General features: G+C 41.8%; 1 protein-coding gene across 1 annotated transcript in view; it reads right to left on the bottom strand.

Moving 5' to 3' along the window:
* Positions 1 to 18,096, bottom strand: part of CABIN1 (calcineurin binding protein 1) — a 90,128-nt gene that overhangs the window by 20,679 nt on the left and 51,353 nt on the right. Inside the window, exons 29-32 of the mRNA XM_065738956.1 lie at positions 9,061 to 9,224; positions 7,346 to 7,442; positions 5,524 to 6,159; positions 4,988 to 5,062 (exon numbers count right to left, since the gene is read on the bottom strand). Of these exons, the coding sequence (XP_065595028.1) occupies positions 4,988 to 5,062; positions 5,524 to 6,159; positions 7,346 to 7,442; positions 9,061 to 9,224 (972 nt within the window). The remainder of the gene's footprint in view (positions 1 to 4,987; positions 5,063 to 5,523; positions 6,160 to 7,345; positions 7,443 to 9,060; positions 9,225 to 18,096) is intronic.

Here is an 18,096-nt window from a genome sequence, read left to right on the forward strand (position 1 = left end):
ACTGTAAGGTCCAGCACAGAGACTGTAACATCGGCACGCTGATGCTCAGGAGTCAATCTGAGTACATGGCTTTCAGGCCACGGGTGGTTCCAGCTCCAAAAGCCCATTTCCTACATCTCCCTACAGTCTTCCACTGCTAGGCTGCAACTGAAGATGATCCACTGCCAAGCGGAGAAGGAGGAATCCACCACCTCAGATTATCTGTTCCAGAACTAGATATGGTTTATCACAGCCCTTCCCCACTAAATACTGCTTTTCCTATTACAGAAGCAGCACAACTTTATAGAAGTAAAGACTGTGCTGGCAGCCTGCCAGGAGCCTGAAGACACATTTCATTTGCATAACCTGATTGTGCCTTCGGGTTATGAGAAAATTTACTTGCTTTGATTCTAGTTGCAGCTTCTTTATTAAGCATCATGTTTAATTAGATCTGACATGAAAAAGTGGTGAGGAGTTTTGACAGCAGGTTTAGAAAGGAAAACAAGGGGAAAACTCAGCCCAGCACCAGTAGGTGGGAGAAAGTAGGCACAGATGTGGTACTGCTGCAGAGGTGAGCAAAGCTGTGGGCCAAAGGGAAGATCTCATCCATCAGAACAGCACAGGAAGAGCTTGAGTTTGGCAACTGGAGTAAGGAGGGGGCGATGAAAACTGGTTTTCTCTCTCTCACTCCTCAGGGATAGAGTTGGTCCCAGAGCGGGATGCTTTGGCAGCACTGACTCGTAAATAACTCAGCAATGTTGAAACAGTCTCTTCTCATGACATTTAGATGATATACAACACTTGTGAGGAGCCAACAGAAATTTTCAGCTGCTTCAGTGCTATCCATCAGTAGGAATTTCTACATACAGTTCCCAATTCTCAAGGGTCACAGCACAGGACTAGAAACTTACTGGCATTTTGGAAGTTTGCCTTTGAACACTATCATATTTTTAGATGTTGAGTCTAGACCTATGTGCAAAGTCCACGTCTGTAGTGTTCTCTACAAGTTCAGTTCTCAGGACTGGTGATATATAGCATGTGCTAACACGTGGCCATGGAAGTTTCACCTGTCCCCTTCAAGCTGCTGGTCAGGACAGTTTTAACATGGATGAAAGCTCCAACTTTAGTATTACAGCACTCAACGTTTAGTTTGCAGTGATAAAAATACCTTTTCAAATTTCAGGTCCAGAGAAAAAGACAGGTGTGTTCTTAGACTGAAATACCTCCATTTGCATTAATAAAATACGCAGTGTACTATGAAGCTTCTGCTGCAGTACCTTTTCCAGGCAGGCATGTCCTGAACAGCACCACAGACATCAGGATGATACATAAAAAGAAGAATTTAGTTTCATCAACTTTAGGCAGTCAGTGGAAAGGCATATTAGAAATTCTCTAATTATCCAGAAGCTTCCTAAGTGCTTTCTGCTAGTGTGTCCCCTCTTGGTCCTCAGGACCACACATTTAAGTGTAATGCCATGTCAAGGTCAACCCAGACTGCCTCAACCTTTCATTCTTCCTCAAAAAGGCCTCCTAGGTATTCAGCTTTCAGGGACCATTAATTTCATACAAAAATCATACTTAGCAAGACTAAAAATATATCTCATAACTCAGAGCAATAGCCAACTGCTTTCAGGATCTCTGCAAATCTTTTTAATAACTTTCTCAGATTGAGGAAGTTAAATGAGAAAGAACAAGGATCCTTCAAAATGCTGTTTGACCGTTAACTAAATTAATTTATCATGTAATCTCAGTAAATTAAACGCTAATGACACAGGGACTACTGCTGGATTGCAATTTCAAAACAGTTGGTATGTGTCTATCAAAAATCTCACTCACAGTAAGAACTTAAATGGAAAAGTACAAAAAGAAGCATGTCTGTCAGGCATACTTATTCTCCATCCCAGTGCTGCGTGGCCACACAAACGCCCGTGCCAGCACAGATGGCAGTGGTGGGGCAGTGTGACAGAATGCTGTCTGACATGGAAGGGCACATGAAGTAGAAGTGCGTCACTGAATTCCGCTGTGCAGAAAAAAGTGCCCACCAGGAGGACTTGGGAAAGCAAAATTGTATTTGCTATGGAAAAACATTATTTTTTCTAAAAGTAAGAGCTGGATATCAGTAAGCTTGCATGGATGTTCAATTGAAAAGGTTCCCTACCTCACTAGAGCCCAGTGCTACAGCATTTTATCCTAGTCTGCACTGGGTCAGCACAGGTACACTTTTCTGTTGAAGGTATTGTGGCCTAAGCACAAGCACACTGTCGAGCATCCTGTAAAGATGTTCAGCAGTACTTGCATGTTGCTGCTGTTTGTAGTTATTTCAAATTTAATGTTCTGTCTCTGATGCGAGAAGAATATGCTGCTACCCTATGAAACATTTCATGACAGAGTATCTACATTAATTTCTTTGTTGATTTAACAACAGAGAATGAACACATGAGCTTACGTGTGGCATAACAACGGTTCTGCCTCCTTCAAAGCAGGGAGTCAATCTTTCCAAGCCACTTCCCCATGCACTAAGCTGACTTCGTAGAAGAGGATGCTACAGCCTCTTAACACTGCCTCAGTCACAAAGAGCACAAAGGGTTTCTGAAAATGAAGTGGAAGTGTCACGGTATTGCCAAGCTATTAAAAAGATTAGATCTCACCACAAAAGTATAATAATCCACTTCGTCAAATTCCGTTTACTGATTGCTGTATTGTTTCCTGCTTATGCCTGAAGAGGCATATAAAAGGATTTCAACAGAGCTGTTAAATATTTAGGTTAAAAACTCCAACTGGTCTGGAAGAGAGTTGAGAAGTCATAATTCAAGCATCTCGGAACCTAATAGGAAGTGACAACTTCCATAAAAACAACAAACACACGCTGTCTGGAACTGTAAAACACAAAAGCCAGCAGAGGAAGACATATATCAAGGTGGGTTTTGTGTTCATCTTTCGGTCTGGGATAAGGGACTGAAGAACCACAGGCCCTCTAATCCTATTCAAACTCTCCAATAACAAAGCGCTTCCCAAGCTCATGGCAGCTTTATGCATGACATCATTTGTTTACAGAAGGCAAATACTTGCCAATTTTAAATAAAACAGGATCCAGTCTGTTGAAGACAGATGTCTACAAGAGCGGCTATTCCTGTGTCTCCACACTAATTCAGTGTTATACGAGAAACAGTAGGACAGCCTCACACTGCTAACAAGATCTGCTAGAAATAGATGAAAATGAGACTGCAGTACGTGATAATCTCATTAGTTGGGACTGCTTCCTAAAAGGGAATGTTTACAAGCTTCATAGTGCATCACGTTATCAGGTATGTTTTATTTCAAGTGATTAAACGTGAAATCTCATTGCCTCCAGTGCAGTTAAATACTAGCTCCACTATTATATCTATTTCAAGATTATCTGTGAGCAGGTTTTTCACCATTCTTATATTTTGCTGCGTTCCTGAGGAGCTGCTGACTTCTGCATAGCATACCCAGAACCTTTACAAAGGCCCAGCAAGAAATCTGGCTGATACGAGACTTCGAGTAGTTTTTGAAAAGGTGAATACATTCAAAAAGCAAAACAGTTATATTACCATTTAAAGAAGCTTATTAGGAAATTTCTCTTATTATGAAGTCTTAAATCACAGTAGGATGACTTGTATTTTTCCCCCAAGACATATTATTAAGACTAGAAGAGCCTTAATAGTCTGAGAAAAGATGCATTTATTAACAACAACAGCCTGCTAAATACCAGACTGCAAGCGAAGAAAGATTTCCACTGCAACACCTCTACTGACATTTTTGTTCATTTCTACAGTTCAATGGAAATACGCTACTGGCTTCCTCAGGGACACAAACTGGAGAAAAATGTTACTTCCATGAAAACCTCCATGCAGAAAAGCTCCCCTTACTCTACATTCTCTCCTGTTTTTCTACTAGGAGATGCACTGTATAAATGCACATGTTAACTAGAGTGCTTTTAGGTAATTCTTACCTCAGTACCAATAACTAGGAACATTTATGGATGCTCAGGACTCAGCCACAGTATAGGGAAAAAAATGGGCTGCCACATCTCCTGACAAATAAAACTCACACCATTTCAGGAAGAAATGTAGTGTGCAGGTAATCCTGTACAGAACAAATACTGTGTAGCAGTCTGCTCCCAGGGTTTGAAGCTCCTCTAGGCACCTCAACAAGGCCATAATCATCAGTAGAAATATTCAGCAAAGCGAGGAGAAAAAATTAACTAGAGATTCAAGAGAAAAGTGCACGAAAACACAACATTTAGACTCCAAGAGAAGACACACGTATTGAAATCAAATGGAAATTAAAAAGAAGTTCTGAAAGCTTTCAGGCATTTCACAGAAAACATGGAAATATCAGTTTTCCTGAAGTTGCAGAACAGACAATAACAGACCTTACGGCAGGAGCAAAAATGAATCGCCACTAAACGCATCACTGATTCCTTCCACGTTTCTTCTTGGCTTTACTTAGAATTAAAGACTGAAAACAACCATCTCTTTAAAGCTCTACAGTTGTCCACTGGAGAAAATTCAGGAACTATAAGCCAACGTAAACTGAGTAACTTAGAGTTCTGAATGATGTAAGTTAAGAGAAAAGATACTTGGTATCTGAGGAGGAGGGTGCAGTGTCAGTAAGGGGAGAGCTGACTGAGGGCGTCAGCCATTAAGGGATCAGAGAGAAGTAATTACCATCCTGAAATTCTGAGAAATCGTGGAAGTTCAGAAAATTGCAGTGTGCCACGAATGTTTCCATTTGAAGATTATTTGGTGTTTTCCTAAAAACTATTAGGCACACGGGCTCAGTGTCAAGCTAGACAAACAGCAGCAATGAACCTAAGAAAAAGGATGAGCTCCCTTCACTAACGTGGCCCTAATTATCCTTAGACATCAGGAATACAAGAAAATTAAATATTTCTAATTTCTGAAAATACTCCATCACACACGTGCCTTTGCAGGCAGTTCAATAAAAGCATGTTTAAAGTAAGGAGGGACTTCACAGAGCTTACCTGTTTCTGGGCTGATGTTCCCATATGCACCTGGCAAAACTTGACTGCCTGCTCAAGTGCTACTTCTTCATCCACCTGAACAGAGAACCACAATCAATGAAGTCATAATTACTTAGATCATCCATATATCCAATTAAATTTGAATGAAATGAGGATATGAGGCATAAGTTAAGTGGGAGAAGCAGCACTTCTTCAGCAGAAGAGTGATCTTAAGTTATTTGGGATTGTACATTTAAAGTTACATACTCTTCAACGCTTAGGATGAACAAACTCCACACAGTTGGTGTTAGTTCTTAACGGATTTCAGTAATTCAGGACTGGACTCTTGAATTATGAAACACAGAGCAGCATACTTTTCCACACACATGCCTTAGCTGCACTTCTGTCAAGAGAGTGGGTTCTTTGGGAGATGCTCACCTCCCCAGCCTCTAAACAGACACAGGGTCAATTTTACATTGTTTAGCTGGGTGATTGTTGTTACCCTATAATAATGCATGAAGTCACAAAATAAAATTAAGATTAACAGAATGCCCTACCTGTTTAATCAGCATGTACGTTTCAGACATGATCTTCTCAATTTTACCCAGGTCATAGGCCATTACTTTCTGACCTTGCTGCCACACCCGGTAAGCATCAAGCAGAAGTGTTTTCCCAGACTCTACATCCTCCAGTAACTTCCTCTTCCTGCTTGACCTCTGGACAGGTTCTTCTGAAGGTACTGCCTGAACTTTAGTTGCCTGCTGTTGCTGTTTCGAGCTGATGCTCAGCTCTTCCAAAGAAAGCTCTGCAGTCCGGCTCTCTGGAGCTCTCTCTTTAGAGTTCCTGCCAGACTGAAGACGGTCTGGCTCACTGCGCTTGCACAAAGAATCAATCTTTTCAGGGTCATTGGAATATCCATCAAAATCCATAGGCTCCACAGAACCGGGCCTAGGGAGCTCTTTAATTTCCTTGACATTTTTGTCCTCATGTTCCAATATGTCCATAGCACTGGGAATTTGTCCCTGAGTCACTTCTTTTACTCCATTTTCAGTACTGTGTACTACTCCATCAGACAAGGCTGTTTTTTTGGGAAGGACATCTTTGCCCTCTTCAGCACTAGTTTTATTAGAAACGTCTGTTGTCATCCTTCCTGAAGCAAAGTTAGAAGACTTGGAACTCTGATCTTCAGAAACCTTAATAAAAGAAATAATTCTTCTCTGTTATTATTGAATTCAGAAAGCATTAGGGCTCAGCTGAGCAATGACATTGAGTACCTTTACACTAGTGCATCTGCTGAAGAAAACACACTTATTCCATGTTCATTCTTGTTTGTTCCTGTCCATTAATTAGTCTGAGCCACAAGCCTTATAATGAAAGTATATTAATCAGTGAAAATGCCACAGAGAAATCAGCAGCACCAGTTGAACCCAAGTGGCAACCTTCCCCCCCCTTCCCCCCACTACTTCATTCCATGATATGGAATCCAGAAAAATGAAATCCAAGGTTTTAGTAGCACACATTTTAATTCTACTGCTTCACAATCAAAAATTATCCTGTCCCTTCTGGCTGTTGGAGATCAACTTCAAATTTTAGAAGCCTCTCTTTGGTCATTCTAGCATAACCTTCTTCTTGTTATTACATGAAGAATTATGCTGAACTCAGCTTTAAGATTTGAAATTTTGCACCTTCAGTTTGGTAATGGTCTAAAGCAAGAAAACTTCAGCACACCATCCCTTCTTTCTCGGCTTATGAGCCATTCATTTATGAACCACTTTATACAGAGATCCAGTGTACTTAAGGGTTTTTTTGCTTAGTTTGTTAAGCCCAGACACTGCTAACTTGAAAAAGCCTCAGGAATGAGTTCTTCCTTGATTGTATATACAAAAAAACAACAACCAAAAAATTTCAAATTCTAGTTATTTTAACCTGAAAGGCGATTAGTCTCTAAACGACATTTAGAAATTAAATCTTTAAACACAGCAACAGATCTGGAGCTGCCAAGGACTAGCATTTAAAAATTGGCACACATGTAATATCTAGTTGCCTGGTTTTGTTTTGCAAGAGGAATTTCACTTCATTTTGTAAGAAAAGTTGCAACAGACTCCACCTGAAAATGCCACAGTTCCTATATTCTGTGTAATTACTACTGCTCTAAATTTAAGGGAGAGTCAAATCAAACTCACTTGAATCCATTTTCAACCACTATATTTAATACTGAACTTCAAAAAAAAAAAAAGAACTATGCTAAAGGAAAGCTTTATATGCAATTGCACATAACCAAAAGGTATCAGAAGCAACAGTAATGTAGCTCTTCAATGTCAGTAGATGTAAGGAAAGAGCCAACTGGATCCGAAGAGCAGCAACACTCTGCTGCCTTACCTGTGTCAGATCGCTGAGCGTGTCCTCCAGCACTTTCACTGTCAGCACAAAGGCTTGCTGGGCCAGAACCTGGCGATCTGCATCACGCAAGTACTTCCTGTGCCATGGTAAAATAACACAACTGAAGCTAGCTGACAAAAAAGTTGTGGGACTTTAAAAGCAAACGCTAGGATTTTAACAAGAGAGTATTTGCCACACAAAGCTATCTAGAACTGTCAGGTGATTTTCATGTTCTGGATAAACTGTGCAGGTGACATTAAGGATATCAGCAAACCCTCATTCGTCATATTGGTTACTTCTGAATGTAGGCCTTTAGAGCTAAAACACTGGTGTGTCAATACTTCTTTCCCATTTACTATTATACAAACCTCATGTTCTGTCTGTAGAATATACCCACCCTACGGCTTCATTTATTTTACAGGAACATGGCAATTTCACAGTATCATGCTGCTTTAGTCCATTCTGAAGGAAAATATTTCCAGCTAACCACTGCGCCCTCTTCTGTGTTTGACAGAAAACTTCTTTCTTGAAAAATTTCTGAACAGGCCAGATTTCATAAAAGGGCTTAAATAAAGTAAATAATTGTGAAGGGCATTACTTGGTCAGAAAGCTGACACTTTCAATGAACATTTTAAGAAGTAATTTTTGCTTTGCCCTTCAGGCAAAATATAGAAAACCATAGCGTTAGTTCTAATTTACTTATTTATTCATTCAAGTTGGGATGCTGCAGGCATGTACCAGACACACCCAGATTTGTATTTGTTAAGTTCCTGCAATGACTGCAGCTCCTCATGGCTGGCACAGCCTGGTCCAACACATCAAATCACTTGTTTGTTAAAATTCAGTTGAGACTTATAAATAACATAGTATTTTTAGTACAACTCCAGGCTTGCTCAGAACAGAATTTCAGCCTTCTATGGTCCAGTCCTTCCAATATGTTAAAAGTCAAATATTTTTGGCTTCAAGTTCCCTGAACATGTGGTGACATATTCCCAGACATACTATGATCTATGCAAATTCATATGCACTCATACTTGAAAACACGTGAAGAAACCTTTACTGCTTTCAGCTTAGTGCCATCAATCACAGCACAATTTCTTCAGTATCTGCCAGATCAGTTTCAACATTCCCCCCCATGGGCAACCAACTCAGAACTACTGCAATTGCTTCAATGTTTTCTTTAGCTGTTTATTTTGGTCTTTCCATTGATACATATCTGTAAGTAGTTCACGTTAAGTGGCTTTTTTTTTTTCTTAAATAAGGTTAATACAATTAAAATTAGCTCACCCCTGAATAGGATAAGCTTTTTAAATAGCATCAGCTGCACGTAGCCACAGCACCATTGTTCAGGCAGTCAGGGATTACAGGAAGGCAGGATGCCTGTGCTGTGACCTCTCTCAGTGGACACAGCTCTTACACAAGAGGCCCCGAGGGGTGCGATGCTCGGTTCCACCACTGAACCCCTTCATGAGATAGCAGACCTCTGGAAATGTGGTAAGGCAGCTGTGTGGCTGCTCTGAGTTCCAAGGGAGATGCAGAGGAGCTCTAAACTCTATTCTGGAATCATAATCCTGAGAAAATTTAACCACCATTCTGCTATACTCCCAAGGAAGTCTGTCTATAGACTTTTCCCTAAAAAAAGAACGTCTTGAAATAAAAAAGTTACACAAAGAACAAAACACAAGCAGTGGCAGATTAAAATAAACGTATCGTACTTTCCCTGATCAGGGGTCCTCTGTAGCATAGATGAGACTTTCAGCAGGGTGTTGTAATCCTTCAGCTGTGACAGCACATTTAGCAGTAGGACTATAGAGCGGTTCATATGAGATGCAAAACTGCCCGGGCGGTCAATTTCATCCACGGGGATACGCCAGATTCCCTGCAGAGAGAGGAAAAGAGGGAAACCCTGAAGGAGAATCCAGCTGAAAAGGAGAGAAAGCTTAGAAAATGCAGCTGGTCCCTCGGCTTAATGCATTTTCACTGAGGGTCAGGGAATAAAGGACAATGCCGCAGTCCTTCGAACACAGAGATGTCGACTTAAACCAACCAATTAATTACTGTCACAGCCAATAAGGAGTCTTGCAGAAGCCACCACACACTGAAATGTGCTTCTGAATGATCCCAGGAAAAAACCAAAGACTAAATTATATTCAGCATCTTTATTAAATGTTTGTAAACATACCTACCCTAAGCCAGAGGTCAGCAACCACAAAAAAAAACAAAAAACAAGAAACTTAAAAAAAAGTTTTCCAGGCCTGAGACCCGAGCCCAGTCACAGACAGTCTGCATCTTCCAACAACCTACAACTAAAGGCATTGGGAGCTGTGTTACTCTCCAGTGCTCACTGGAGAACTAAGCAGCCCCAGAAGAAGAACCAAATCCTCAGTAGAATCCACTTTCCAGTGGCAGATTCAAATTCTAACTCTGTTTTGGGGATGGGGGAATGTCTGGAGAGCAAGGCTGGAGATGGACAGAAAATGTGATCTGTCCGCTCAGATTTTGTGATGTCTCAAAGTCTAAGGCAATTTTTCATTCACCCAACATTTAATAGGGATGCTGCCAACAACTAGGCAACCGTACTGGAAGAATGGAATTCAAATAACACTACACATATAGCTTATATTGGGGTCATTCACAAAAATACTGCTGTTAAAGCAGTGCAAACTCTTCCCTCACTTCTCCTGCTGTGGCTTCTTACGATGAAAATCCTCTGGGGTTTCGTTACCACTTTGTGGCCATGCAGGAAAGAACAGTCTCATTGGTAGGAGTATTGGACTGGAAATGACTTCTGCTTTCCAAGCCCGTGCAGTGAGCAGGATATACACAATTTACTCTTTTATCCTCAGCTTAAAGGTCTTGGTTTGATATGTTTAGTTTATTTTCAGCTTGAGCAAAACTCTTCAGGCCTTAATACAATGTGAAAGCAAATACAACGAGTGCTGCAATCACAAACAGCACCTGAACACAAAAGCAGCAGATATGTGTGTGTCTGCCTGCAGACCCCCTGCATGCTTCCAGAGTATCTGCAGTTCCCACGTATGGCAACATGGGGGACACCACATTAAAAAAAAAAAAACAACACACAAATATTGGTGTTTTTAAATAGTGACTTCAGCTAGATCTAATGCACAGACTGTTCTGCCAACTTTCCTTGCTCCTGCTCCCTAGTGATCAGACACCCAGATTTGCTCTTTGTTCCCTGAAGTTCTCTGTAAAGCTTTTTGGCTGTTTTTTCGTTTTGTTTTTTTCCTCCATAAAGTACCCAAACCCTCACCATGATGGACCCCTGAGGCACAGCTGTCACCTCCCAGCCCAAACTGCCAACATCCACAGCACCTCCCAGGGCGTTACCTGCTCAGAAAGCTCAGGAACGCTCTCCTAGGAAGAGATGTCACAGGAAACAGCTCCATAAAGCAGCACAAACTTTAAACAGGGAGATTTTTTCTTCCCCAGAACCACACAGTGATTTCGCTTTCAGGCTACAGATGAACACACACATTCTAGCACAGATATTTTTGCTTGTCCGCACATATGTAGGCTGGGTTTCTGCCAAACTCTAAAACAACTGAAGGCATCATAATGGCACCATATTGCAACAACCCACTTAGCCAATTTAACTATACAAAACAATTTATGGTCAACTTAGATGCATACTGCAGGAATGGAAGACAGCCAACACGAAGGTTCCTGGTCTTTTTCAGCATCATCTCATCCTTTATTTGAGTCAGGCAGGTCACCTGGAGTGAGTTTCAGAATACTGTATCCAAGATCAGTTGAAAATAAATCTGCAGATCTCACCCATATGTTCTATGTATACAATCTCCATGTACCAAAGACAATTTAAGAAATATTCCTATATCCTTTCTTTAGTTTGAATGGAAAGCATGAGGGATCAGGAGAAAATTATCTGAAATAACAGATTTAGCCCAACAAAAAATTGCAGCAAGGACCAACACCGCGTGTAAAAGGTTAACCTCCTTGTGCAAACTTCTCACCATTCACATTATTTCATTTGTGCCAAAAAAACAGAGGAGGAGATTGGAAAAAGTTATCCAGCTTCACTGAAGCTTTCACGCAACCATTTGAAAATTCAGAGTATCTAGCTAGCAGAGTATCTGCCTCGAAAGCACATGCTGACAGGAGTGCAGACCCTCGTGACAAACATCTTCAGCTCCTCTGCATGCATTTACAGCTGGCACCTGACAGAATGCCTCCAGCCCAAGCCACCAGCCAGCCCTCATGTGCAGCACGGCGCTCTGCAGTGCAGCTCCTGCAGCTGAAAGGTTCCCCTCCCTTCTGCAGCAGCCAGCAAGGCTGTTTACATGAAACTGGAGGAAGGAGCGAGAGATGCTTCCAGCAACTCCAGAACACCTCTCAAGATCCCAAACATCAAGCTGCTTTCCATGCCTTCTTGGCTTAACAAGCTCCCGAGGGATGGGAGCAGTAAACCCAATACACCCTGCTAGGAACAATAAATCTGGGACTTTTTATAATTGAGAATTCTGAAACAATACTGAACTTTACACTAAACCTGAAGCTGAATGCTGAACTCAGCACACGACATTACCCATGACGCTTATTTTTTTTCAGCTTGAAATTTATGCACAACTTCCACCTGTAAAAGAACTTCACACTCGAGGAGGAGGGTAAGAAGAGAAGCACGCTGTGCAGAGGTCTGCAAGCAGGAGCTGGAGCAACAGCACTACTTTCTAGCTCAGCCACTGAAAATAGCAAGGAAGGAAGTGCTCATTATTCCTCCACACTGCTCTCCTCAGAACTTGAAGGGAGGGGATTCCCTGGGGTTTAGGAATGCCTCTCTGCAAAGGAAACACACTGACAGTTCTCAGCAAACCCCAAACGTCTCCACTGAGGACTGCTGTGTTTTGGAGTAAGCCATTTTCTAAGAAAAGGTCAGACTTTACTCTCTCAGCATTGCACGATTTCTATTAGTGAAATGAAGCAACACTTGTCATACTTCAGATGATCAGTCACATAAAACAAGCAGACACGTAAGGTAAGCATGGCTGCAAAGAAACATCTCACATCACTTGGACTTTAATTCCCAATTTATTATAGGGCCCCCAGAAGTGCAAGCTGCACCATATACCGCCATCTCAGCCCCACCACTGCTGCCTGCAGGTGACCAAAGCAAAACCAAACACTTTTTTGTCCAAGATTTGTCAGTCTGAGTAACGACCAATCAAGAAAAGGTGTTTTACTAGAAAAAAAAAATTTATATTTTTAGATGATTGTTATAAAGTATGACAAAACTAACACACCAACCAGCAAAGTGATCCAGAGAAGCCACCAACTCATGCAAAAACCTGCACAGTATTTTAAAATCTGAAGCTGAATTACGCACAACTGCAAAACCCCTGGAAAACTCATACTTCCCTAAATACATATTTTTTTGTAAATCTGTTTTACTCCCAGGTTTAACACACCATAGTGGAGCACCACTAGCTTTCCTGTGACATCTCTTTACAGTTATCTAGGTCAGCATCAGACCTTGCACTGGGGACCTGCAAAGGAAAGGAAGATGGCTCAAAAATGAATGGTTTCAACACACACAACTCACGGCTCTTCTCAGCTAAGAAAGCACAGTACAGACCCTCAACTGAGAATATCCCTGCTCCTCCTTTCAAGCATTGCTTTATTTACTGCTCAACTTCATGTGTGTGTTTGCTCAGCAACTCACAACTTCCTGCTAGCTCTGCGTGGAACCATTGAAACCTCCTCCTCCCCACCTCGTTGAGCAAATTACTGCACCAACTTTTCTCACCCAATCTTAGCACGCTCCCATCCTGCTTACTATTTTTGCTCTGACACCTGATTTAGGCTTTTTCCTACTTTGTACAGACAATTTATTATTTTCCTCCTTCTTCATTGCTATTTGGAGTGCATAAGAATAAGAATGCAGGTGAATAAGAATGCAGGTGAGAAGAAGATACTAGGAAATCAAAGCAGCTACACTCACAGTGTTATTATTAGCTGAAGGGAACTGTACCACTAGGAGAAAAAAGGAGCTCCTGCCTTCAGTGAGCAACCCGCAGGGCTGAACTCAGATCTTACACACTTACTCAGAGCATTCAGGGAGCATTCCTCCTGTCTGGTTTAGTCTTGCTTACACTGTACAGTAACAAATAAATTACATTTTAACAGTCTAGAAAAAGTACGAGGAAAGTTAAAACTACAGCATCATCCTTTTAAGAAGTAATTCTGCTCTGCCCTGGCAATTCCTCTCACTGATAGTACATCAGCACACTCCCAAACAAATAAACACGTATGCTTTCTGGAAGAACTGAGGGATCCTGCAGCATGAATCTGGCAGCATGGAAAACAGTGACAAATGAAAACGCTCCACATGCTCCAATAACCATATGCTGATAAAAAAAGAAATAATGCAATGAACCATTTTCACCTCTCATTTATCTGCACAAAACCTAATGAGTTTTCAGCGTGAACTGGTGTAACACTACAAAAGCACACCCAAGGCACACCTCCTCAGTGTGAGCACGAGTCAGGGACGTGACCATCTGAGAGGCAAGGGAAGGGAGTCACTTCCTCGCTGAGTAAGCAATCACCTAAAACCAAAGTGCCTCGTTAAGGTGCTGAGTTACAGGCTCAGGTGGAATCAGTCCAACAGCAGCAGGGGTACAGATGCATCTGGGCCTCTGCCAGGCAGAATCTCGAGGTTTTAGTTTCCTTGTTCAGGAAGCTTGAGGAGATTTCACTGCAGTGTTTCCTGTGCACTGTTTGATTACACAATAACGTTGAGACAAACACACACACACAACAGATGTAAAAAGAAAGCATCCATTCTGCTGCACAGCTACAATGGGAAGAAACACAGATGAGAGCAAGAAGGCACAACGGGTTGTTCTCTTAACACAACCTGCTCTGAAGGGGCTATCCAGTTCAAGAAGAGCTATAGCTGCATTGGCTCAGAGCTCTGCGACTGCCTCAGGCAGACATCACTCTCCTGAAAGGCCAGAAACACAAGGGGGCTGTGCACCAGGCACCATCATTTAACACTGATGTCTGCTCCCTGCACTGCTTCTCCAGGTGACTGCCACCAGCACCAGTGGAGTACCTTTCCCCAGAGCACTCCAAGAAACACCTTCAGATTCTCCCCGTTAGCACACCCCTCCTCCACACATCTCAGGCAGTAAAGCAAAGGTGCATTTAAAGCTAGGAGTGACTGCTTTGTTTCCTTCTGCTGCCTACAGTAAGAAAGCTTCCTTTTTGGACAGCAGGACAGTTCCTCACGCGGGAACGCCAGATATTAATGAAATACTTTTGGATAAATTAGTGATGTGTATTTCCTGTCCTTTCTTCAGCTTTTCTCTAGAAGTTGCTTCCTTCTACCAGCTGTAATTTAGGAATGACAGAGGGACAGACTAGCCAAGGGCTGAAAATATCAGCAGAAAGGCTGATATGTGGGGTTCTCAGAGGACATAAGAGGTTTGCCAACATGATGCTGAAGAGCGGAATTCATCCAAAGCCCTACTGAAGCATGTCCATCTGAAAGAAAACACCAAGAAAGGTGTCTGGCCACCCTGCAACTCTTTCTCCAGGAGAAAACATAAAGCACTGAAATGCAAAGAATGTTTCTAGATCTTCTAATTAGCAAAAAAAAGAAGAAAAAAAGATGCAGAAACCTAATGAAAGGATGTAACACCCTTGATAAGAAAGCTCTTCACTGGGATTCTGCATTTCTTTAGGCATTTTCAGGGGCCAGACATGAGAAGACTTTGATTCCTTTAGCACTAGAATAAATGGTTAGCAGAGCATGTTTCAACAGTGACAGGGGTTCTGGCTTTGCCTAACAGGCAATCTGTCTCTTTTAGGAGCATTTTTCTGCTTGGGTCTTTCTTGCATGTCTGCTACAATGCCTGGTACCTACAATCTGCCTGGTACCAGGTGCAAATGGTATGCAATGAAAGAAAGATTGGTACAGGTCCTGCTTTATTGCCCAGCAGACATAAAAACCTTCATTTTTCAACAGCAGAAGGGATTTATTTAATTTCAGATGTCCATGACATAGATACAGACATTTTATGATATTATCTAGAAAACTTTTACAGGGAAAAAGGCATTTGGAGGGTGGCTCACCTGAGCTATTATGGGGTCTGTCTTAGAACAAGATGAACTACACTCTGGAAACAACTCTCCTCTATGTGCAAAGAAAGCCTGGATGAGCAAGTCATAAAAGATAAGAAACGTTAGGGAGACAAACCTCAACTGGAACATCTACAGGGGGTTCTGACTGACACTAGTGGCATGCTGAGGTCAAGCCCCCATTCATTCTTATCCTCAGGGAGGTGCTACAGAACATTAAGGGAACTGGGGCAAATGTGAGGCTGGGAGAGCTCAGCAATTCCCCAGTTCCAAACCAAGAGATGGGTGAGGATTGTGAGATGATCACAATCCTGAGAATCTGGCACATTATATTACTAACACTATTCTAACAATGCTCCTGCCTTAAATGAGTGCAAGAATAACACAGCATAACAAAATCTAGGTAAGAAGAAAGATTAGAGTTGGATGATGTTAGAAATTAGTATTAGAAACACCCAGCAATATAATCCAGACAGAAGAGTTAAATTCAGGAGCCAAATCTCACATGTCTGCATCTCCAAAAGGCAGCCTCTGTGCTGCTCTGACAGTAACAACAGGACAATGCTCAAACGGGAGAGCAAGTTAAACACTGGCCAGATGTTCAATGACACAATCTGAGGAATCTCCAAATCCACCAGGAGCAAAGCAGCTGCTAAAAGCAAAACAGATTTTTCACAAGAACATCAGCTAATTGTCAAGGCGGGCAGATGTGTGCAGCAAAGAATGCTAAACTATACCCACTTGTTTCACAGGTACCGTTCTTCAAGCTGCTCAGACTGGTGCACTTCTAACATTAAGGTCATCATACGAGATGCTGCAAGCAAAACGACTACAGGAGCTTCACAATAAGAAGTGCTATGCTAATTACTGAGACCCAGCACACTGTTAACGCAGAGTTATGAGATGTTCAGAGGTTCTTCATGCTGAAACACCACACTGAGGGTCTCCTTCTTGTACACCTCTTCACCTACACACCCAAGTTGTAGACGTAACCGTGACAGGCTACTCAGCACCCAAAACATACCGTTTTAATAGTGAGGTAGCTCCCACATACAAGACGATGGATTCTGAGCATTTCAAACTACACTGTCAGAGCATCAAGAAGTTCTTCAACTTTGGTTGGCATAAAAATGTGAATGTTTTGGTAGATCTTTATTCTCGCATCCTTTCCTTGGGAGCAAACAGAACGCTTAGCTCCCACCCCACTGCTGACATCCACAACTGCACTGACAACAAGTGTCTCTCAGCTTCTAGACTCTCTTCTGTGTAATGACACACTAAAATAGCAAGATAAGAAGCAACGGACTCTGAGCACTTGAAAAATACTTCAACACATTCGTATCATGCCTAGAAAAGTACCATCATCCACCTGCATGCTTTACAAGTACATGGACAAGGTGGAGTCAATAGTGTATCAGAAGCTGGAGGGTCTCGGGATAGCTGCAGAGGAAAACACAAGCACTGCAGGGAACAATACTGATCAGGTACCCGACGTTTCTGTCTTTGAGCCTGAAGGAACACAAGTCAAAAGGTCTGCACTGTTCAGATATGGGATTTCCTTTATCTCAGATCATGCACCCAAGTCGCCTAACTTTGGGGGACCACATAAGGACTTCTAAAAGGAGCACAGTTCTGCACAGTAACCTGTTGGGCACAGCTTCTCACCACCGACCTGCTAAGTATGAAAAGAAACGTTATTTCCACCTCTGAAGAACACTCCGAGGTGAAGCAACACAAACCTGAGGAGACTTGATGTATGGTACATCCTGCAACTTGGTGAAGAACAAACCACACTGCTGTTAAGAGGTGACACGCAGCTGTAATGACCACCACTGGCATACCAAATTTTTCTTAGTTATGATCACAAACTCATACTTAGCAGTTTCTGAGCGCAGGTGGGGGTTTTGTAGCTTATGCAGGGCTAAGCTGAGATTACAGAAAGCTAATAAATTCCACTGAAAAGGTTTGGAAATGATTTTCAAAAGTGTAAGAGAACTGTATAGTGAAATGTAATGAAGAATTGTCAGTATTTTTAGTATCATGAAAATAAACAAGTACTATCAATGGGAACAAAATATCCAATGCCTTACATATTAGTAATTGTACCCAGTTGTTCCTTATTAGCCATCAATCACTAAAATGCTTGCTGGAAAGCAACAGGAATAGCATGTTTCCAATGTTGAGAGCAGTGTCTCGGCATGGCCACGCAACCCAGAAGCACAGAGAAACTGCCTGCACCTTTAGTTGTATTGAGGAGAATAAAAGGAACAGAGAGCTGAACTGAACAAACATTTAAACTCCTCAAATGATCCAACAGAGGTAAAACAACAGCAGAAACAAGTAAAAAAGCTTTTTAATCTTTAATCACAATCCTTTAAGATCTCACTAGAGTTCCCTATTCCCATCCTTGAAATGCCACTTTTATAGAGACACACGTTTGCAAGTATTCAACTTAGTTCACAGCTCTGCCTAAGGTTTCATACCAGCACAGGAATGACAGAAGTGCACATCCTGGATTTCAGAGTGTTTGCAAGCTGAAGATGGAGACAGGAAGCAGCTTATTTGAAATAGGTGGTTAGAAAAAAAATCTGCGTGAGTGATCAGGAATCAGAAAGAGACATCTGAGGTGG

This window comes from Cyrtonyx montezumae, unplaced genomic scaffold, assembly GCF_038088225.1.
Source record: "Cyrtonyx montezumae isolate F1298 unplaced genomic scaffold, pur_monq_1.0 scaffold_23, whole genome shotgun sequence".
NCBI classification, from domain to species: domain Eukaryota; kingdom Metazoa; phylum Chordata; class Aves; order Galliformes; family Odontophoridae; genus Cyrtonyx; species Cyrtonyx montezumae.